General features: G+C 46.6%; 1 protein-coding gene across 2 annotated transcripts in view; it reads left to right on the forward strand.

The window, feature by feature from the left end:
- LOC137623209 (E3 ubiquitin-protein ligase RNF185-like) overlaps nucleotides 1-24,120 on the forward strand; it is an 83,843-nt gene that overhangs the window by 11,348 nt on the left and 48,375 nt on the right. For both annotated transcript variants that reach the window (XM_068353926.1, XM_068353925.1), the window contains exons 2-3: nucleotides 13,672-13,893; nucleotides 19,752-19,883. In XM_068353926.1, coding sequence (XP_068210027.1) covers nucleotides 13,721-13,893; nucleotides 19,752-19,883 — 305 coding nt within the window. In that variant the 5' untranslated portion in view covers nucleotides 13,672-13,720. The remainder of the gene's footprint in view (nucleotides 1-13,671; nucleotides 13,894-19,751; nucleotides 19,884-24,120) is intronic.

Here is a 24,120-nt window from a genome sequence, read left to right on the forward strand (position 1 = left end):
TGTGCCTTCGAAACAGAGCTGTCCTGTTTATCCTGGGGAGTCGGGTTCGCCGCCTTCTCTCAGGCATCGTCAGGGGCGTTCCCCTCTCTCAGAGGTTCCCCCGTGATTATTGCCAGCTCTTTTTTGCATTCTAGAACGATAAGGAGGTTCGCCTCCAAGGTAGTTAGTTAACTTCCCTTTTACTTTTCCTTGGTCCTTGGCAGTTATGCTCTTGGGGCTGAGCGACCGCCCTTGTGACGTGCTCAAGGGGCTGAGCGGTTGCAAGGCTAGACCATGGTACTAGCGACTATGCTCTCGGGGCTGAGCGGTCGCTTCTATAGCTACACTCAAGGGGCTGAGCAGCTGCAGGATCAGTTCGGCCCTCTCTCATTCGCGAGGGAGGCCGCACTAAGGGCTCCTCCTCGGAGGATTGCTCCTTTTGTCTCTTCTACGAAGTGTCCCCTCCCGCTCGCGTGAGATGAGATGATAAGGAGGTTCGCCTCCAAGGTAGTTAGTTAACTTCCCTTTTACTTTTCCTTGGTCCTTGGCGGTTATGCTCTTGGGGCTGAGCGACCGCCCTTGTGATGTGCTCAAGGGGCTGAGCGGTTGCAAGGCTAGACCATGGTACTAGCGACTATGCTCTCGGGGCTGAGCGGTCGCTTCTATAGCTACACTCAAGGGGCTGAGCAGCTGCAGGATCAGTTCGGCCCTCTCTCATTCGCGAGGGAGGCCGCACTAAGGGCTCCTCCTCGGAGGATTGCTCCTTTTGTCTCTTCTACGAAGTGTCCCCTCCCGCTCGCGTGAGATGACACTCACAGAGACTCCTCTTCGGAGGATTGTTCCTGTTTACGTCTGCTGATCTCACGGCCTTTCGGGGCTCCTTCACGTCTCTTTTACGAAGTGCTCACCTCTCTCGTTCGCGAGAGAGACCACTCATAGAGACTCCTCTTCGGAGGATTGTTCCTGTCAACAGCTTGCTGTTCAGTCACTAGCACTTCGGTGTTTGTGTCAGGGAAACTTCGGTTTCTTTTTTTCCCTGACCCTTCGGGGTCTCGGATCTTAGTTACGCAGTTCCCTCGGGCTCTCGTAACTTTAGTCACTTCTACGCTTCGGTGTTTAGTGACGGAGAAACTTCGGTTTCTCGTTACATTGACCCTCCGGGGTCTTGCAAACTATCCCCTCGGGGCCTCGCTACTCAGGCTACGTTAGACCCTTAGTCTCTCGTCCCTCAGTGTTCCTGTTGCCTGCTGTATCCATTCCTGACTGCAGACTCGCCTTGGGCGCCCACGCCCCCGTTATCTAACGGGCTCCTCCCTTCAGGGTAGGAGAGACTTTCTCACACCTTGAGTAAGTCTCTTAAGTGCCAGGTATTACCTACGCGCCAACGTTCCCTTACGCGCTAGCGCTCGACTGCTGTTCCTGAGACTGCCTTAGAGACTCCCTGTTCCAGTATCCAGTTAGGCTGCTACCAACGTTCCCTGCGTATTTGCGCACATCGTTGGGGTTCCTGAGATAGCGCACTGGCACTCACCAGCAGTTCAGCCTTCGGTGTCTCTAAGTCTCTTCTACGAAGGCCACCTCTCCCGTTCGCAGGAAAGGTACCTCACAGAGACCACTCCTCGGAGTATTTAGCAGTCCTTCAGTTGATCGTCGGCACTGAAGTAGACCTCCTGGTCCTCTTCAGGGGATGCTCTCCCTTTTAGGGACACATCCCAGTTCCTGATCTACGAGTTAGCGATCCTTAAACCATTTCTGACGATCTTCTGTTGTGCAGGAGCCTACAATCTTCGCTCACGCATAAGCGCTGAAGACCGCCTGCGTGCGGGATTATTTCCCGCCCGCGACCTCGCGGTCGTCAACGGTTTAGCCGACGATCTTTTGTTCGCGCTAACGCGTAAGCGTTGATGATTGCCTGCGTGCGGGATGGTTTCCCGCGAGCGATCTCGCGATCGTCGAGGAACGCGCGATCGTCGACGATCGTTAGCCGACGATCGTCGAGGAACGCGCGATCGTCGACGATCGTTAGCCGACGATCTTCTGTTCGCGCTAACGCGTAAGCGTTGATGATCGCCCACGTGCGGGATGGTTTCCTGCGTGCGATCTCGCGATCGTCGAGGCTCGTTAGCAGACGATCTTCTGTTCGCGCTAACGCGTAAGTGTTGATGATCGCCCACACGCGGGATAGTTTCCCGCGCGCGACCTTCAGGCCCTTTCGCTCGTGATTGTCATCCCGGCAACGGTCGTTAGCCGGCGATCTTCGGATCCAGCGCTAGGCGTGCAAGCGCTGACGACTTTCTTAGTGTGCGTAAGCGCCGAGAATCGGTCTGTGCGCGGGATGGTTTTCCGCACGTGATTATCAACGGCCGTTAGCCGGCGATCCTTGGATCCGGCGCTAAGCGGAAGCGCCAACGATCTTCTTAGTACGCTTAGGCTCCTATGAACCTTCCTGCGCACGACGACGAGGCCATCCGCGCGCGATCGCCTACGGCCGTTTCGCCGCCGATCTTTGGATTCGGCGCTAGGCGCGCGAGCGCCGACGATCTTCACAGTACGCGTGAGCGCCGAAGATCGTTTCGTTCGCGGGATAGTTTCCCGCGCGTGACCACTGAGGCTCACGCAATCATCGCTCGGATCGGCCGCGCGCGGTATTCCGCTCGCGATCGTCGTAGATCGTCCACACGCGGGAGCCGAGGTTCCCGCTCGTGATCGCTGACTATCTTCTCTCGCGTGTGAGCTCCGACGATAGTCGCTTACGCGTGAGCGTCAGAGATCGTCCGGGCTCGCACGAATCGCCGACGATCTCCTTACATAGTTCGAGATCTTTCGCACGCGGGCACTATGGGTCCCCGCCCACTGTCCCCTACGGCACGACCGCGCCCTGTTTACATCAGGGTTTATGGCAGTCAGGCCACCTCCGCGTTTCCCTCCCCCGCAGCGCAGAGCAGCGCCCTCTCCGGAGGGGGGGAGGTTTCCGGACAGGTCAAAGGTCTCTTCTCCCTTCACTGCAGTTTCTCTACGGGCGAACCCTCATGTGTCATCTCCCCCAGAGGATCGAACGATCCTCTTTCCTCCAGAGGGATTCCCTGTCAGCACGAGGATTGGTCGGCATCCCTGGTGGGGTGCCGTAGTCAGAGCGCTCAAACAGGCAATGAGCCTGTGCCTTTTGACTGGGGTCACTAATCAGTAGCAGCTTCCTCTCCCCTTGAAGGGGGTGAGAGGAATCCCTTGCATGGTATCTTCCCCAAGGACTATCCTGTACCTTCGCGAGTCCTTACGCAGGCGATGAGCCCTAATCAGTCTCCATCTCCCCTCCCCCGCGGATGAGCTTTGCCCATCCCCAGGAGGGTCGGAAGACCCGGTCCTCTCCCCCTTCACTCCATAGGGAGAATCTCCGCCTCTTCCTGAGGGTCCTATCGTGCGGAGGGGGCGAAGCCTTACATCCTTCATCGCTGGGGTCCTGTTTCCCTCCTAGGAGGGATCCTGAGGTCCTGTCTTCCGCAAGGATCCGACAGAATCCAGTTGGACCCTTGGGGCATGTCTACGAGTCTCCCAGGAAGAGCCTCCGGGATTGGGAGACCTTGCTGCCAGTCCATCAGGAGGATGAGCTCCAGGGGTCAGAACTTGCGTTCTGGCAGGTTCTTACCCTCAGGAGAAACCTCAAGGGGATCCCAGATTCAGAGATTCCTCTTCGGTAAGGGAAGGATTCGGTCCTGGACCGAGTTCTACTCACCCAAGGGCTCCCTTACGCCAGTGCAGCTTGCCCTGGTCTTAGGGAATGGAGAGCGCCAGAGACTAGGCCAAGGGCCAGCTCTCCGAGCTTGTCTCCTTCAACAGTCCCGGTTGGTTCGAGTCCCTCCCTCCTCCCTGGGTAGGGATCGGTGAGGATACGGGTCCTCCGGGCGGAAGTCCAGTCCATGTCGGAGAGGCGCCCCTTCCAAGAGGTGGCTAACGGGTTTCGAGGCCTCCGTAGTCGCCTCCTTCCCTCCTCGACTCTGTACAGGGTTGTCAAACTGTCTCTGTCCAGCTTAGCGGCAGCAGACTCGGTCAGCTTTGCGGTAAGACCACAAGTCTTCATGGGTACACTGGTCTGGTAGGTCTCGTACTTCCGGTCCTGGTTCATCCATCTTCAAGGAAGTACTTTGGAGTCCGCCTGGAAGGCGGGTATATCAGTTCAAGGGCTGTGCTTCAGCCTCTCCATGGCACCTCAACAGTTCTCCGATACTTCCTCTCGGATCTCTTCACGGGCGCTCAGCATCGGCATCCAGCCACTCCGTCAATGGTGTCTGGCTGATCCTGGCAGACTCGAAGGCTTCCCTTCTTCGTCATCGGGACAAACTCCTTGGACTTTACCAAGTTCTTAAGATCATGGTGGTCCTCGAGGAGTCCTCCCCGCAGCCCTCTCAGAGTCTGGTATACCGAGCCTGCTTTTAGGCTCCTATCTCCCGTAGCCTTCCCTTCAGACGTCAGGGTACCAGGGCAGAGGAAGGTCGTGAGACCTTTCCTCACACGAGAAGACCCTCCAACCCAAGGTTGTTACGTCTCCCCTCCCTGGCCCGTCTGGTTTCCACAGTCGCCCCAGGTTGAGTTCTCTTCAGTGGCGACTCAGGGCGCGGGGGATTCGGGGGCGCGTCTCCCCAGACGCCGAGACCCTTAGGAGACAACCGGTACAGACGAACCCATAGGGGTGGGAAGCTGACGAGGGCCTACAAGAGTGAGGGGTCCTTCTCGTCCTTCCCCCTAACTTGATGCTGTTTTTGGACGCGTCAAAGAAAAGCGGGGGGCCCCACGTTCTGATCCACGGGTCTTCAGGCCGGGGGTCAGAACCACGAAGAACCTTCTATAGTCCTACTAGAGACGGAAACTGTGTTTCTGGCTCTTCAGTAGCTCCACCTAGCCTAGTGGACTACTCTGTGGTTATGAGGATCAACAATACCACTTTGATGGTTTTCTGGCCCAAACAAGGAGGTATTTTTCAGTACAACCATCCCATCCTGCGGTAAAGATAGCGGGATGTCCGAGTCCCCCTCGGTCTCCTTGGCAGCTCGCTTGATTCCAGGCAAAGGAATGGGCTCGCCGACAATCTGAGCAGTGTGTCACGGACACCACATTCCAAGTGGTCTTTGGATCCTCAAGTAGCCTACAAGTCCTGCCTCGGTGGACCGGTTCGCTACAGCACTGAGCTGCAAGTTCCTGGTGTACTGCTCCCCGGTCACGGATCCCAAGGCCTTCTGGTTGGAGGACTTCCAGCAACGGTGGGACACCATCGATGTGTTGCCTCCGTAGCTTGCTCCTCTTCCCGCCGGGAGTCTATCCAGCATCTCCTCAAAGAAAGAGGATTTTCGCCACAAGTGGCGAAAAGGAGGCCTGGACACCTGCGCAAGTCTTCCGCATGTAATCTCCCAGGCGATAGGGCGAGTTTCTGCAACCGGTGTCAGGGAGAGGGCATCCCTCCACACGTTGCCGCTTCCAGCATAGCGGAGCCCTAGTGGGATTGCGGGATAAGTGTGCCTTTCAGTTTCAACTGTGAAAGGCTATCCCCCAGCCTTAAGGCTTGCCTCCTGGCTCTAGGGACAAACATTTCTCCCCCCGCCGGAACTCTTCCTTCGCATGCGAAGCCTTGTCTTCTCCTGCCCTCAGTCAAAGGAGAGACCTCCTCCTTAGAACGTGGTTCGAGTCCTCGAGTCGCTAAAGAGACCCCCCTGACGAACCACTACGTAGTCCCCAGACCACCACCTTTCTGGGTAGACAGTGTTCCTGCTAGCCTATCTTCAGCCAAGCGAGTCACATGGTCTCTCTTACGACTTCGGCCATTCAGGGGGTTAGGGGCAGACAACTTCAGGTTCGTCCCTGAGGTTTGTTGCCGAGATTCAGAATCCGGGAGTGCCGGACCCGCTGCGACTCCTTCCAGGGCTCGGGTCTCCGTCCTGTAGCAGATGACTCAGACCATCTCCTACCTTGCTGGTAGGGAGTCCGAGCTGGTGTCTTCAGAGAACAGCTGCAGGTCGTCTCCAGGTCCAAGTCTAGTTCGTGGATCCTGGGTAACGAGGAGAAGGGTCTCCAGGAGTACCATCTTGGCCTGGATTCGCAGGGTGCTACACCCTGCCTGAATCCTGACCCTTCTCCGTCGCATCGCTCTAGAACCCATGATGTCAGGGGCTTAGATACGTCCCTACCCTTCATAGAGCATCTTCAGTGACGCAGGTCCTGCAAGCGGGGATGTTGAAGCCTCAGACCTTCTTCTCAGCCCCTTACCTGCAAGATATGACCCACAGGGGGCTCAATACGTTTTTATCGGCCCTGTGGTGGCTTCACAACAGCTGGTCTGAACCTCAGGCTCCTTGATGGACAAGTGGCAGAAGATTGAGGGCATTGTTACCTGGTGTTAGTCTGCATGAATGAAAAGATCTGTCTGGCCCTTATTCTTTTCTTCATCCTCTCCTCCCACGGAGAAAGCAGCATCCTGGGTTCTCTGCACAGCTGACCTCAAACCACTGCAGGTATACCATGCTTCCTTTTGTTCCTAGTATTATGTGTAATACTGTCACGTCCCCATACCCTGACGAGGTGGTATTGGGAGAGTCCTAGCCTGGATTTCCTTCTGAGGGACTCCAGGGCAACTGCCTGGGACAAGTCACGTTTCACCTTCGCACACACCTTATGTAGGCCGCGGCAGTTTCACAACCGCCAGCGAGGAGCAGGGATTCCCTATTGTCCAAGTACTTGATCACTCGAATATGGAATCCCCGGGCAAGCCAAAGCCAGTATGGCCGGGACTTACCACCCCTCCTAAGAGTTAAGTCACCCCATGTAAATAGCGTGGTTATATTCAGTTACGGAACAAATGACAAATTCGTAGATAATTTGTATTTTTCCTAACGATACAAACCTAGCTATTTACAGTTATGTGCCCGCCAGCCCTGTCCCCCAAGATAAGTCCTACCTCTAAGTAAAGTGGAGTATTCTCTGGTGTGTGTGTGTGAGGGGGAGGGGTAGCTAGCTACCCCTCCCTACCCCCCCCTTCCCCGCTAGCTAGCGGTGGGGTAGGTAACCCTCGTTTAAACTTTATGGCTTGTCATCGGCTGCGCCGAAGTAATCATCCCATGTAAATAGCTAGGTTTGTATTGATAGGAAAAATACAAATTATCTACGAATTTGTCATGTTAATGTAACTAATTATGGTTTGTTGCAGCTTTGGGCTTCTTGGGGCTTGAGGGTTCGCCCTCTAAGGAAGCCTTGTTTGACGTGATCAAATTAGGAGCAGCTGTCAAACAATCGCCGACTTTAGCAGAGGTCGATCCTCTGTCTATCGTCGACGTTGTTGTGGCAGAGGCTTCCAATGAGTTGTATCAAACCTCTGCTCCTGATGTTGCCGATGTATCTGAAGGCTTAGTTCCCCCCTCCGAACATCCTTCGAGGGAGGAACCAAGTCTAACGGTCTCTCCTGCAGGTGATTCTCCCCCTCGGGGGAGTTCACTGACAGAGACTCCTTCGGTGGACTGCTGGTCAGCCTGCTGACCCCACGACCCCCAGAGGGCGTATACGGCGCAAAGCCCGCCTTCCTCTTCGCCGTAGAGGACTTCCTTCGCCTCACAAGGGTATTAGGAGGTGCCTCTTCGGCTCGTCATCCCCGCAGTCCGCCGCAGAGGAACCTCGTCGTCGTTCACCGACCCTGCCAGCTACATCCGCAGAGCGTTCGCGATCTCCTTCGGTGGAAGGTCGTCCAAACCTGACACGAAATCATCCAAGTGATTTTTCGATCCTTCATGCTCCGATAGAGGCAGATTGAGCCTTTTTTGGGAGGAATGGAGTCGCAGAGGGGCAGAGCCCTGGGTGACCCAAATTTTCCGGTTCGGTTACTCATTCCTTTCAAAGACACTCCGCCTCTATCCAGTGTTCCCATCACATTACCCGCCTGCTCTCCAGGCTTGGAGAAGTTTGTAGCCTTAACCCGAGATATAGAGATTCTCGTGCAGAAGGCTGTCATAGAGGAGATAAGCGACAGACCATCCCCGGAATTTTACAACCGTCGGGTCGTAGTCCCGAAGTCATCGGGGGGATGGAGGCCCGTACTGGATGTAAGAGCACTGAAGTTGTTCGTCCAGAAGACCAAATTCAGTATGGAAACGACTCATTCAGTGTTGGAATCCCTTCGTCAAGGGGACTGGATGGTATCCCTGGATATGCAGGACGCATACTTCTACATTCTAATTTCCAGGACTCCAGGAAATACCTTCGGTTTGTGTTCATGGGCAAGACCTACCAGTTTCGAGCTCTTTGCTTCGGCCTCTCGACAGCCCTGCAAGTATTTACGCGAGCGTTGACTCCTCAGGGAAAGTGGTTACACCTGGTCAGGTTACGCTGATCCCTCGATCTGTTCGAGGGAAAATGAACGTGTTGGCGGACGGACTATTCCGCCTTCTTCAATTACTACTGTTAGAATGGATATGTGGCGCGTAGGACCATATTGGCGGGCACGACCAACTTAGAGCGCACAACCAATTTGGTGCGCACGAACAACTAGGCGCACGCAATCAGTTGAAGTGCGCGAACAACTCTTATGACAGAGTTTTTCGAACTCTCGTCCCGTGAATTGTTCGCGCGTGCCCATCATCATCGAGAGTTTTACTCTGATGACAGAGGGATGCCTGCTGCCTAAGGGTTTACGAATCTCTAAAGGTAAATATGACACAGTTCCTTTGGGTCCTGGTCACGTAACACGATTCCTGAAAATTCCGTCAGGAATCAGCGACAGAGTTCCTGCGAGTTCTCGGCACAACATTCCTTAAGGTCGTGAGAAAGGTACTGTATTCACAAATAGATGCTGAACCCGTAAGTTCTCATCCGAATTTCTCGATTTCAGTGATCCAAGGTTTCTGAAAACTCTATAGTTGACCTCCCCCCCTCTACGGGATGGGTCTTCCAAGGGTGTGATTTGTTACGTCACTCTACGCTCCCAGCTGATTTCTATATCAGCAAGTCTGGTTTCGCCAGCACCGATCCCTTCATTTTCGAACGAACCACCGTCATCTTTCCTCCACCTTCCCACTTCAAGAGGTTTGGTTAGCAGACGGAAATGAGCGAGGAATAAAAAATTCTTTACATTCCAGTTCATTTCCCTGGCAGGCCTTGCCTGATCTAGACGGTAGTTTTTCTCACTAGCGAGAAAGCGTTCGATGGCAATCCCTTCGGGTAACCGGTCGATGGCAATTATGTCTGGCATTCTTGAAGCAAACTCCTACATACGAGACTTCATCCTTTTCGGGAGACTCGTTCCTGAGAAGTTTTTACAAAACTTCAATGGGTGTTGTTTAAACTTCATGAAGGCTGTAGGCTGTCCTGGAGCATGCCCTCTAGCCAAGACATAACCGTGAGGTTATTGTCTTAAACTCTGTTCTACTGTTTGATGGAGGCAGCCTCCCCCGTCATTGTACCCTGGGTATAACGACTTGCCTGTGACCCGATAGGCTTCCAAGACCTTTTATTCTATCCTTACAGGGTTATTGTTTCGAACAATTAGTCCCGAAGGAACGTTGTTAGCTGACGTTAAAAGAACGATAGCAACAGCTTGGGCAACTTTTCTTTACGTTTACGAACATTTCAAACTCCGCCCACAGGTAACCAGACATCCGTTTCTGTGTAATGAACACTGGCTAATTCCTCACATAAAGAGGAGGGGTAAACCAAATGATCGCCTCTATAACGATATATTTTATTTGAGAACATGTTCGCTCTCATTCAAGAAAATATTAGTTAGTAAACGATCAAAATTCTTTCGGCAATAATTTTGCGATTCGTCGCACGTACATTATTCGCGCAACTTTTCTAATCCGTGGCCTCGAAAATTTGTTCTCAAAAACCTGACAGACTTGATAGGCCAGGAATAAGAAGAACGACTCATGTCCTGTGCGGGCATTAAGATATTACCTCCGCAGAACAGAGTTGTATGAGAGAGTTAATTGTAGAAGCACATACTCAAGCTAACGACACAGTGTTCCCTTTACTGAGAGTGAAAGGGCACAAAGTTCGAGCGGTAGTGATTTCTCTCGCCTTTCGACACAACTTGTCGCTATCCGCTATCCTGCAAAGTACCTTTTGGAGGTCTAAATATGTGTTTGCTATGCATTATTTGAAAGAAATCGAGACAGTGTTTGAAGATTGTAAGTTTCTCTGTCCATTTTCGGTAGCTGGCATGGTGTTGGGAGGAACAACATAGGGGGTTGCTCCCTCTGTTATCCTATATTTCGCCTTGTACCAAAGTTGACGAGTTAAAGGGAAGTCTAGGGGTACAGTATAATGTACCTGGAGTACTCACCAATCATTTTAGTGTTAGTTTTGATTGGTAAAGGTTTTTATTTCGGTGTAGGTGACAGTTTTTTCATGTTGGTTATTTCTGGCCTTAGCCCAGGGCAAGGGCAATATTTTCCTGCATCTTTGTTGAGTCAGCGGTGAACACCATGACTACGAGGATCTTCCACTCCATGTAGAGGCACCCATTGGTCATATTCCAAGCCCTCTACTATGTAAGATGAGCACCGACCAGAGGCAGTATTCTCCTGCAGTAGCTCTCTTACAAGATAAGGTACAACAGGCACTAACAGTGCTTTTGGGTATACTTTATTTTCAAGAATCGTATACGGTTGTTGAAGTAGAACTTACATCCACAGCCCCCCATCCTTGCAATGGGTAATCAGCTGTATAATTGTTCGGTAAGACACTGCATTAAAAATGGATTTTCATAATAAAATGAAATTTAATTGCATACTTACCGAACAATTATTAATTAAAGTCCTCCCTCCTCCCCACTAGTGGATGGCTGGGCAGAACAAAATGATGTTACCTGGACAGTGGTACCTGTAGCTCCCTCGAGTGGAGGGAGATGACGTCACCTACATCAGCTATGGCGGTGCCACCGCGGTAGTTTTGAATCTATTGTCTGCCATTCTTAGGGAACCTACAGCCTACAGCTGTATAATTGTTTGCTAAGTACAGTATGCAATAAAATTTCATTTTTAAACATCTGACTTACCCAGTAGTTATATATATATAGCTTTAGTCCCTGACGTCCTGGCAGAATTTCAAAACTCGCGGTAATCGCCGATTGGGTAGCCAGGTGTACCACCGGTGCGCCCTCTACCCAGGTACCTACACGCGTGGAGGTTATCGAGTGTCTATTAAGGAAGGAAGGATACTCGGAGAAGACAGCTTCGAGGATGTCGGTATCTTCGGAAGTCCTCGAGCGTGGTGTACCAGGCCAAGTGGGCCACGTTTGTGAAGTGGTGTGCCACACAGAATCTGAGACCGCTGGAGGCATCAATTCACAAGATTGCAGACTTCGTGGTCCACCTGAGGGACGACCTGGAGGTCTCCATTCCAGCCATCAAGGGGGTCCGAGCGGCCCTGGGGCAGGTTTTTCAGCTCAGAGGCATCGACCTGGGAGCCTTTCGCCAGATTACCATGCTCATCAGAAGTTTCGAGCGATCTTGTTCCTCCCGCACCTCTCAGGTCCCGCAGTGGGACGTGGCCAAGGTTCTCAAGGTTTTGACAAGGCCTCCCTTCGAACCCCTCAAGTATATCCTAGATAAAGACCTCACCCTCAAGACAGTGTTCTTGCTAGCTCTAGCCTCAGCCAAGCGTGTGAGTGAGCTCCATGGCTTGTCATTCGAGGTCTCGCACTCGAAAGGGTGGAAGGATCTGTCCTTTAAGTTTCTGCCTGAATTTGTGGCCAAAACTCAGAACCCGGCCATTGCAGACCCAAGGTTTGAGGGGTTCTCGGTCCCGGCGATCCCTCACCCAGACAACCCGGAAGACTTCCTCCTGTGCCCAGTGAGAACAGTTAGGAAATACCTTAGCAGGACAGCCAGACTCCGGCCAGCCATCAAAAGTCTGTTTGTCTCATCAGGCCCAGTAAAGAGGGCAGTGTCTAAGAACACGATCTCCTTCTGGCTTTGGCAAGTCATCAAGAGAGCTTACGACAGTGAGTGGTCTGCAGTCCCTGGTACACCGCAACCCCATGATATTAGAGGTCTTAGCACTTATTTGGCCTTTGACAGCAACATGGCAGTAGGCCAAATCATGCGAGCAGGCACATGGTCCAGGAAGTTGACCTTTACGGCTCACTACCTGAAAGACTGTACGAGGAAATCCCTGGACTCCTCCTCCATTGGTCCAGTGATTTCCGCCATGCAACAAGTTTAAAGCTAAAAACCCCGGGTAGCCCAGGGGAAGTAATCGCAAGCGACACAAGATTCCTCCTTACTCCCCTTTCCTTGCTATCCTTTTTCCCTTTCCTTTCCTCCTCCCATGTGAGAGATGGATGTTGTGGAAGCCCATGTCCGAAATATGCATAAAGGTGAGTTATACAACAGGTAGACTTTTGCGTGCTTCCCCCGACTCTCCTACCATGTCCGTTGTATCGTGTGGACCTAGCCTCCTATCTAGGTCCCGTGTCCTGTGATGGTAGTGGTGGGTCTTCCTGCCTGTAAGTCCACCCCGGCCTCCTAAAGTGTAAGTCTCCTAAGAAAGTAGTTCGAGGTAAGTACTCCGTGTTGGAACAAATCACAAATTGTTCCAACTCGGAGTGCTTACCTCAAACTACTTTCTTAGGAGTATCTGGGATCTCCTCCCATCCGACCAGAATTTTGTGTAGTTTACCCTATTCCCGTTCTCTATGCGGGGTAGTCTCTAACAGTACTTACCTCGAACTACTTTCGTGTTATTGCCCACCCATCCTGCCCCGAGTGCCTTACAGGAGTTCGAAGTAGTACTTAAACATATGCGCACTGGCGACACAGACCTAGTAGCGCACTCTCGCGTGCTGACCCCGGGTCGCCTCAGGGCACGTATCCATACGCCACGGAGGGACCCGAGAAGGGAAAACGGAGATGGGGGAACTGCACAAAATTCTTGGTTGGTTAGGGAGAAGATCCCAGATACTCTTAAGAAAGTAGTTTGAGGTAAGTACTGTTAGGAAAAATACAAATTACTTAGAATTTGTGATTTTTCCTAACGATGCAAACCTTTAGCTATTTATACAAACTTACCCACCGACCTTATCCTCTTGGAAGTCCTTCCTCCAAGCAAAGTTTGCTCAGTCACAGGTGTGTGAGCGGTACGTGTAGAGAGCTAAACCCCCCCGCCGCTAATTAGTGGAATGGGTAGTCAACCCTTGCTAAATTTTAATGGCTTGTCATTTCAGCTTCGCCGAAAGTAATACTCAAAATAAATAGCTAAAGTTTTGTATCGTTGGGTTTGATGCAAATTATCTCCAAATTTGTGTAATGAATGATTTCATCACATAAATGCATATAGATAATCTGATACCAAAGGAGTAAATCAATTTCTAAGAGGTTTTGATTGGCAAGATTATTCAGTAGTGAATTCAATGTGTATGGCTTCAGCCTTACAATCATTTGTTTTGTTTTCTTCATATTGATGACATTAGAAATATAGTGTTACATGTTGATAGATCTTTTATTTTCTACTCTCTTGCTGTGGTCCCTTCTCACCTACAAATACAGTACAACCACTTTCAGTCCTACACTGAATGTCCAGTTCTTTTGAGTAAATCCTATAAGAATACTGTATAATTATGGCATATAATTCCTTTGTGAAATCTTTGTAAATAGAATAATGATAATTTTTTATAATCATATCAATAGCTTATGAAATATTTGGTATGATTTTTTTTCACAGGGGCAGGGGGACATCTTTTGAGAGCTAGGTATAGAATATTTTTTGAAACATGGCGACGGCCGGACCGAGTAGCAGTAATGACAGTCGGAGTGAAAGCAGTAATAATGCCTCTGGAGGTGCAGAAGGAGGAGAAGATGCAACGGATAACTCAAACTTCGAGTGCAACATATGTTTAGACACAGCGAAGGATGCTGTCATATCAATGTGCGGTCATCTCTTTTGGTACGTAACATCACTTGAGTAACACTGTACTGTGATGTAAAATACTGTACCTGTATTTATTTTCATGGTTTGATGTTTATGTTTTATTGTCTTCTTTATGTTGGATACTTGTGGCTTATGTTATTGGAGAATTTTTTAAAATGTTTATATAATTTGAACAGTGATGATAAGTTACATGGTTTATTAATGTTAGTCTAATTTTTTTTTGTTCATATTAGAACAAATAAATTTAATAATTTCTTAGAATTTTTCTCATGGAGCCATAGTTTATAACTGTTTGGTTAAAAAGTTTTGATAATAGGTATGTTACTTATTTTATTTTACAATAAGCAGTACGGATATCAAATAAAATATAAACTTATTTTGATCACTTAATGGTTACAATTATCAACAGTAACTACACTTAGTGCAGTGAAAGATGACTGATAAGGTGGGGGCCTGCTAGTTTTAGACTTATTCCAAGACTGGTGCCACATATCCACAGATAACCGGCTCACCTTCTTTCTCCAACCCTGCTCCAACTCCTTATCCTCCTATTCTGTCTTTCTCTCTCTCTCTGTTTCTATATAAATTGATGTACTGTGCTATTTTTCTGAAATTGTATCGGAAATTATTCTAACTTTTGTTCCTCCCAGCCATTGTTATAAGCATGGCATATGAGGGGTCCCCTCCCATGTGCATGTGCTAAATGTTGCTGGTACATACACACTCATAAGAAATTGAGGAAATGGAGCGTTTCCCACCAAGAAACGGTAGTGTGGGATGAGCTGAAGTTGGTACGTTTAGGATAGTGAAGCTCACGGATGATGAACTCCAAAAATTTTAGAGGATGAGCGGGGATGGAGGCAAAAGCCTGGGCTCATGTCAAGGGATGAAATATAAAAAGAAAAAGAAACTGTTTATGATGAATGGAAAAAGTGAGCCACGTGGCTGGTTGCTTGGAGTTGCGTGAAGGGGGAGATGGATGATGGGGAGGGAGAAGGCGCAACCAGGGTGACATCATGAATAAAAAGTGTAATGAATGAAATCGAATTTGGATAATATTAGTTATAAAAACAGTAAGATTAATAATGTATATGAACAAGCAAGTGTTAGAGGGGATAAGCAGAGAGAATTAATAATAAATCTAAAATAAAATTTAGATGTAATGTATCATACTCATGTAAGATTTATAAAAAATATCGAGCAGACTGGAATGGCATTTTGAGTGATCTTACGAGCTTAAATTGGTCACAATTGTATAAAAGTGTTGATCCTGTAGTTCTTTTGAATGAAAATCTAGTCATCATAATTGATAGGTGTATTCCTTCTCGTGCGCTTAGGTGTCAAGTGAAAGAAACCATGGTTCAATGATGATTGTAGACTTGCTTATTTGGAGAAGCAGGAAGCCTATCATCTTTGGAAGGGTAACAGATCAGATTTGACTTGGAATAACTATACTCAGCTTAGAGCTTTTGCTCAGAGAGTTTATGCTTCAACTGAAAAAGAATACAATTTAACCATAAAAGAAACCCTTTCTGGTACAACTCAGGAACACTAGTGGTGGGCTACCCTTAAATCTTCACTCTTTGGTGTAGATGCAACAGTTCCTCCTTTACTTAAACCAGATGGCTCAGTCACTCACTGTCCAAAGGAAAAGGCAACCCTTTTGGCTGATGTTTTTGACAGTAAACAGAGTAATGAAAAACTTGAACTTCCTCATTCCTGTTTTCCTGAGGCTAAACTAACTAGTTTGGCTTTTTGATCTCATGAAATTAAAACTCATTTGATGGACCTTGATGCCTATGGAGGTGTAGACCCAAATGGTATTTTTCCTTTGTTTTTCTATAAAACTAGAATTTTAGCTCCCGAGTTAATTATTATGCACAAGTTAGCAAGAAGAGGAGCTTTTAGCGCCTGATGGAGAATTGGTAATGTTACTCCACTAGGTAAATGTGTTTGTGGTAGCTCAAGTCCAACTGTGATTACTGCCCAATTTCCGTAACCCCCATATTATCTGAAGTTTTGGAGCGTCTTTTGGGAAAATGTCTTAATAGGTTTGCTGAAGGTAATAATCTATTCCCTAGTTTGCAATTTGGCTTTCATAAAGGCTTTGGAGCATGTGATGCCCTTCTTACAATCTCCAATGTTGTACAGAAATCCCTTGATTGTGGTCAGGAAGTTTGTATGATTGGCTTTGATTTAAGTGCTACCTTTGACTGTATTAATCATCAGGCCCTTGTTTTCAAACTTAAACAGTTGGGAGTGGAGGGCCTTTTTTCGCATCATTATTGAATTTTTAAGTAATAGATCGCAAAGAGTTGTTGAGTAGAAGAATGTGATATGTGGTGTTCCTCAAAGTAGTGTTCTTAGCCTATTACTTTTCATACTATACACTTGACATGTGGTTTGGTATAGAAAACAAGCTCGTTGCATATGCAGATGATGCTGCTCTCCTAGCGTTATTTCATCTCCTAAATGTAGATGTGAGGTTGGTGAATTTCTTAATAGAGATCTAGCTACAATAATGCATGGTTTAAATTATGGACTAGGAAGTTGAATCCTAACAAAACTCAAAGTATGATTGTGAGTAGGTCAAGGACAGTTGCTCCTCAACATCTAAAGCTCAGAATTGATAAGGTTTCATTAACTTTATATGACTTAAAATTTTAGGTGTGATTCTCGACAGCAAGTTTACTTATGAGAAACACATCAAATCTGTGTCTTCTTCAATTGCATAAAAGATTGGCCTATTGAAAAAGTCTCGTAAGATTTCGAGAGATTAATCTATTCTGAAGAAGTTTTAATTCTTTCATTCTGCCTTGTTTCGAGTATTGTTCTCCTGTCTGGTCTTCTGCTGCTGATTCTCATCTTAATTTGTTGGATGGGAACTTACAGTCTATTGAATTTCTTATTCCTGATCTTGATATTAATCTTTGGCACCATCATTCAATTAGTTCATTAGGCATGTTGCATAAGATTTTTCATAGTTCTGATCATCCTTTACATTCAGATCTTCCTGGACTGTACCATCCTGTTCGTAATATTTAAGAAGAGTTTGTGGTATATGTAATGTAAAATACAAGGCTAGGGTAGCTCGTATGAGATACTATGGTCAAGTAATAAGCAGGGAGGAGGTGGAACCAATTGAGAGCCAAGAACATGCCGGTGATGAGGAGCGGTGTGGGGCATCAGCAAATCAAATGAATGGATGTTGTGAGGAGGGATATGGGTGTGGTGGGCCTTGGGGAAGATGATGCAAGCAATAGAAATAGGAGAAAGTTGACTCGAGCTGGTGACCCTGTTAAACAGGACTATTATTATTATTATTATTATTATTATTATTATTATTATTGCTATTGTTATTGTTGTTGTTGTTACTACTACTACTACTACTACTTGCTAAGCTACAACCCTAGTTGGAAAAGCAGAATGCTATAAGCCGAGGGACCCCAACAGGGAAAAAGGGATACCATTATTTTAACTGGGCTGCGTATTGGCCATACACATGCAACGCACAATTATTTAATGAAGAGTGGGGAAGGGAGACAGGCCCCTCTTTGTAATACCTGTCAAGTGACAATGGATGTTAAACATATTTTAGTCGATTGTCCTGTTTTTAATCTCCAGAGGAGGACACATTTACTCCAGGACAAACCGTTAAGAGATATACTGGGGGAAAACTGTAATACCCTGAACTTGAGAAAATTTATACAAAGTATTGGGTTATATTATGAGCTATAATTGATTTTATTAATTTATTTATTTATTTTACCCTTTTAATCCCTATTTATTTCACATCTAGATTTTATTGTATGAAAGTGTTACGATTTGTATTAAAGGTTAAAATGATACTAAATGGTGTGAGTGTACAGATATGATTGAATGATTTTCGTTATATAGCGCTGAATGGCCTTTGATGCCCCAGTGCTTGGCTCAATGCCTAAATCCCATATTCAATTCAATTCAATTCAATCCCAACAGGGAAAATAGCCGAGTAAGGACTGGAAACAAGGAAAAATAAAATATTTTAAGAACAGTAACAACATTAAAATAAACTTCTATATAAACTATAAAAGTTTTTAACAAAACAAGAGGAAAAGAAATAAGACGGATTAGTGTACCCAAGTGTACCCTCAAGCAAGAGAATTCTAACCCAAGGCAGTGAAAGACAGAGGCTATGGCACCACCCAAGACTAGAGAACAATGGTTTGATTTTGGAGGTGTCCTTCTCCTAGAAGAGCTGCTTACCATAGCTTAAGTCTCTTCTACCCTTACCAAGAAGAAATTGGTCACTGAATAATTACAGTGTGAGAGAAGGAAGTTGAGAGTTAATGTGGGTAAGAGTAAGGTTATGAGATGTACAAGAAGGGAAGGTGGTGCAAGGTTGAATGTCATGTTGAATGGAGAGTTACTTGAGGAGGTGGATCAGTTTAAGTACTTGGGGTCTGTTGTTGCAGCAAATGGTGGAGTGGAAGCAGATGTACTTCAGAGAGTCAATGAAGGTTGCAAAGTGTTGGGGGCAGTTAAGGGAGTAGTAAAAAATAGAGGGTTGGGCATGAATGTAAAGAGAGTTCTATATGAGAAAGTGATTGTACCAACTGTGATGTATGGATGAGAGTTGTGGGGAATGAAAGTGACAGAGAGACAGAAATTGAATGTGTTTGAGATGAAGTGTCTAAGGAGTATGGCTGGTGTATCTCGAGTAGATAGGGTTAGGAACGAAGTGGTGAGGGTAAGAACGGGTGTAAGAAATGAGTTAGCAGCCAGAGTGGATATGAATGTGTTGAGGTGGTTTGGCCATGTTGAGCGAATGGAAACTGGCTCTCTACTATTAATATTATTATTATTACTAGCCAAGCTACAACCTTAGTTGGAAAAGCAAGATGCTAAAGAAGGTGATGAATGCAAGAGTTGATGGGAGAAGTACAAGAGGAAGGCCAAGGTTTTGGTGGATGGATGGAGTGAAGAAAGCTCTGGGTGATAAGAGGATAGATGTGAGAGAGGCAAGAGAGCGTGCTAGAATTAGGAATGAATGGCGAGCGATTGTGACGCAGTTCCGATAGACCCTGCTACTTCCTCCGATGGCTTAGATGACCGCAAAGGTAGCAGCAGTAGGGGATTCAGCGTTATGAAGCTTCATCTGTGGTGGATAATGGGGGAGGGTGAGCTGTGGCACCCCCAGCAGTACCATCCGAACTTAGTTGAGTCCCTTGTCAGGCTGGGAGGAACGTAGAGAGAGGTCCCCTTTTTTTGTTCTTTTTTTTTGATGTCGGCTACCCTCCAAAACTGCGGGAAGTGCCTTGGTATATGTATGTATGTATGTAATTAACCCCTTGGGTGAAGAAGAATTGTTTGTTGTTGTCAGTTGTATGAGGACAGAGGGGAATATGTAAAGAATAGGCCAGACTATTCGGTGTGTGCGTAGGCAAAGGGAAAGTGAACCGTAACCAGAGAGAAGGATCCAATGACATACTGTACTGTCTCTACAGTATCTCAACGGGTGGTTAGTGCCCTGGGCAACCTACTACCTATAAATGATGTCAAAAGAAGAAGAGATCCTGTAGGAAGGTATGCCATCAGCATTCTTTAAGCGGTGCACAGTAAGCATTACTTGCAGGTCATGGCAGTGTTCTTTCAGCCCCTGAATGCACTCTCTATTTTAACCTTCAACTGTACTGGCATTTCCCCTATTTTAATTTCCTCATATTGCAACTGCAGGGTTTTCCCAGTGTTGCATGTGAGTTAGTGCTGTGTGGCCTCCTAGGTTATAGTGATTGGTTTTGTGGCAGAAATTCAATAGAAATAAACGAGGGAGAATGGCTTGACAATTCATTTTTATGTGCATTTATGACTTGACATTTCACATTTCATTCTAGCTGGCCTTGTTTGCACCAGTGGCTGGAAACCAGACCAAATAACCAAACATGTCCGGTGTGTAAAGCAGCGATATCACGCGAGAAGGTCATTCCACTGTATGGCAGAGGGTCTGGAAACCAGCAAGATCCAAGGTAAGTGAGGATTTTCAAACATGATCTATAATGGACTGGTTGGAGAGTAAAATGGTATTCTTCAAACAGATTTTTAATTTTTATACTTAAATCAAGGAGACTTTTACTGGTCCGTTTGCGTATTTGTAGCTTAGGTGTTCAAATAGATGTAAGGTGTTTTATGTATTGTCTCATCAATTGGGAGTTTTTATTAATAATCCCAAAGTTCATGAAATTGGTAAACACAAATACTGTACTGTGTGATAAGAATTGATAAAGGTGGCCATTTACGTTTAGTTTTGTAATTTTAATGATGCAGTTCTGTTTTAGTACTATACCATTTACAACTGTTGACTTTTCCATTTAAAATTTTTACCTAGACCCATGGATATTATGGCAGTATCTTCTTTCTTCTATAAGTTAAAGGACCTTTGGGGCAAGTGAATTCACATCAAATTTAGTAGTGAATATTTTTGTGATTCAATATTTTAGCCTTAAAAAATACTTTATAAAAACTAATACTGGTTACCGTATTTGACAACCTATAGGATGCACTTTTTTCCCCAAATTTTTGCTAAAATAATCGCCCTGCGTCTTACACATCGTAGGTAAAGTTTGAGATCTACCGTAAGCGTAGGCTTATCTAACCCAGCTTACGCTACGTACTTTTAACTGCACTAAACTCCATTAATCCTTAGTTTATTTCTGTTGCTGGTATTATTGTATTATTACCGGTGCTTTAAAATTAATCCGTTAATATGAAGGCAATTTAAACTAAAATACTGTGACTTTCGTTTATAAACATAAACTGACGAAATACAAACATTGAGTTATGGTTGCATTCTCAGCCATCTTTGAACTTTCTCTTTCCTTAGCCTTCGAGAAATTTAATGGTATTGTTAATAACGGTAGTAATCAAATTTAGATTAGAATATTTATTTTTCATTAAAAGTCCACCATGATTTGAATTATCCTCACTCTTTCTCCAATCAAGCATCATCTTCTCTGTCCCATCGTACTGTCATTAGCAGTACTTTGCTATTGTTGACTAAACAAACAAAATGGCTTTTCGGTTATGCGACGTGTACAAGTTTTTAGGGATATGGCAAGTTAAATATTTGTAATAACATCTTTACTAAAAGCTCTTAGTATTGTTAGTTATTGCTTGAATGTGTAAATGCATTTGTTTGTTCATTATTATCGGTAATGAAATGTAAACAAAACAACATTTTCTGTTCTAGGCAGCGTTCATTAGGATAAACTTGATATAGTATCGCTGTTGTTTTAATTATTTTGAATTACTAATGGTAAAGTAAATAAAACAAAATTAATAACATTATTATTTCATAACCAATACTTGTGAGAGATCTGTTACTACAAATGCTTAATTATACAATGTGCAAATGCGTTAATCTTTTGGTTATGATCGGTGTATTTTGGGTTTTTAAGTATACAACAAAAGATAGCCTATGCACTAATAGTTGTCTTATGCACGGAAATATACGATATATTTCTGCTTGTGCAGTGTACAGGTAGACTATTTTCAACACTATATGCTTAAATACATTAAACACTGTTTTTAAACATTAAACTTAACCGCTGGTTATATAAAAATAGCTTTAGTCTCTGACGTCCGGCAGAAATTCAAAACTCGCGGCAATCGCAGATAGAGTAGCCAGGTGTACACCAGCTCCCTCACGCGAGATACACAGAACCATTCCATAAATCTCCAGATCTTCTCTGCCGCCATTACCGGCGACATTGTTCGGAATTCACTCGTTAACTAACCTGGATTTTGACAAGTTATCTTTGGTGATGTACTACTAATTTGGTTATTGGCTTTCGCTTGTTGGATTTTGCTTTCGGATTCTCTTGAAACTTTATTGATTTAGATTATTTAGATTATTTTGACCCTTGCTTGTTTTGATCTCTCTTATTAACTATTCATAATGGCCGACCCTTCTCCCTCATATAGAAAGTGTGTGAAAGGGTGTAAGACCCGGCTTCTTAAAGCCGCTGTAGATCCCCACTTAATTTGTTCTAAATGTAGGGGTAAAGTATGTGAGTTGGGGGATCGGTGTGAAGAATGTGTTTCATTGTCTGAGAGCGGGTGGCTGGCTTTTGACCGCTACACTCATAAATTAGAGAGAGACAGAGTTAGACGTAGTTCTTCTCGTTCTAGAGAATTATCCACTTCCCGTGTCATTGAACCTAATCCTTCCCGTGTAATGGTAAGTTCAGATCCCACTACTGTTACCACTGCGCCTACGCATAAAGACATGATTTTCGCAATTCAGGCCCTTGGAGTAGGGGTGGAATCGCTCGCTGCAGACAGGAACCAGCTTATGTCTGATGTGAACCAATTAAAAAGTGTTAGTGCGAAAAGTGCAGTTAATGTGTTCAGTGCTGTGGAGGGTGCGTCTGCTCGAGCCTGTCGTTCACCTAGCCTTAGACCTCTTCCAAGCTCCCCAACCCCTGGGAGAAGGAATGTCGATCGGTGAAAGGGAACGAGAGGCGTTATCGCTCGGGCAGACGTCCAGTTGTCGCCTCACGGGATGCTCACCCTCACCATGGGAAAGGTGAGGTTAGTTTGTTATCCTCATCTTCAGATGACGCGGCACCCGGCAAGGGCTGGCGTCAAGCCTCCAGACCTCTTAGGAGGAAAGTGGATGCAGTAGCTCAAAGTCGCGACTTATCGCCTCAAGCGCCAGGCTGTAGCCATTGGGACAGTCCAGAGCGCTTCCCTTCATCTGTGGAAGGTTCTCCTGCTAAACGTCCTGATAGGATGTCAGAAGCTGACAAAGGTCTAGTTCAGTCTGATGCAGATCTTTTTCCTGAGTCTGGTATCACGGTTCATGCTCCACCGCTCCTGTCTGACTGGTTTCCATTTTCCGAACCCTTGGCGCATTACGTGAGCGATGAAGAAGGCTAGTTTGCGGTTGAAGTTACTTCACCTGCGTCACCTCGTTTTGATCCGAATTGGAGTATGCTGCAAGACATGCAGCAGCAGTTCTTGTCTTTTATGCAGACGTATCAACCTGCTGTCAACAAGGATGTGGTTCGCCAAGATTCCGACCGCCGGGAAACTTCGCTTCTTGACACTAAGTGCCGTAAGACGGCTAGTCTTGTTGCGTGTGACGACAATCAGCCTCCCAAGCGGCAAGCGGTTAAATACGGTTCTGAACGATGTGATAAGGTTTCTGTGTCTCATCGAGTTCCTGATCCTCTTGATCCCAAACGTCAAGCTACCAAGCGTGACGCCGAGAGTCAGCCATCCAAGCGCGAGGACGATCGCCGGGCAGCTAAACGTGACGCCGAGCGTCAAGTTAGATGTAACGTCAAGCGACAGTTGCGTGACCTCGAGCGACAGGCACGTGACGTTGAACAACAAGTGGAACGCCCAACGTCAATCAGATGTTGTACAACATGCAGTCGGATGTGACGCCAAGCGTAAGAGCAGCGAACGTTATGATGACATCTTTCATACCGAGCGTCTAGATCGCGCGCGCCGTAGTGCCAATCCTTATGATCGCGAGCGACTGCTCTCCGAGCGTCGAGCGTTGGCTCATAGTGACACTGCACTTGATGACCTGACATCTGTGTTGAACAGTGGTCGGGCCCGTAAGGAGCCGCCTCCTGTTCTACAAGATACCGCTCCGCCAGTTAGAGTTTTTTCGGAGGAAGAGCCGGATGATCACTTTTTCCCGGATGAACTTTAGGATGATCTCTCTGAGGGAGAAGAGCCTAAGACGCTTCATCGCTCAGTCGATCTTGAAAAGATTATGAAAGTCTTTACGGAAGAATTTCCGGACCAGTTTGTTCCCGTTGCTCTGCGTTCACCTCCTTCGGAATTTACCTTAGGAAAGGCAGCGAAGGAATCACTGTTCACTAAGATGGTACTCTCTCGCTCTTCGAAGAGAGCACTAAGAATGTTGGGAGATTGGATGAAGTCCAAAAAAGGGCTAGGCAAGACGGCCTTTGCTTTCCCCCCAGCCAGATTAGCGTCCAGGTCAAGTGTATGGTACGAGACAGGAGAAGTTCTCGACTTGGGGGTTCCTGCCTCTGCCCAGGGCGACTTCTCAAGCCTAGTAGACTCTCCTCGTCGGTTGGCCATGAGAAGAACTAAGATTCTATGGTCGACTTCTGAGTTTGATCATCTCCTCAAAGGCGTCTTCAGAGCCTTTGAGGTTTTCAACTTTCTAGATTGGACTCTGGGAGTCTTGGGGAAGAAAGTGTCAACCTTGAAAGATCCTGACAC

This window comes from Palaemon carinicauda, chromosome 30, assembly GCF_036898095.1.
Source record: "Palaemon carinicauda isolate YSFRI2023 chromosome 30, ASM3689809v2, whole genome shotgun sequence".
In the NCBI taxonomy this organism is placed as follows: Eukaryota; Metazoa; Arthropoda; class Malacostraca; order Decapoda; family Palaemonidae; genus Palaemon; species Palaemon carinicauda.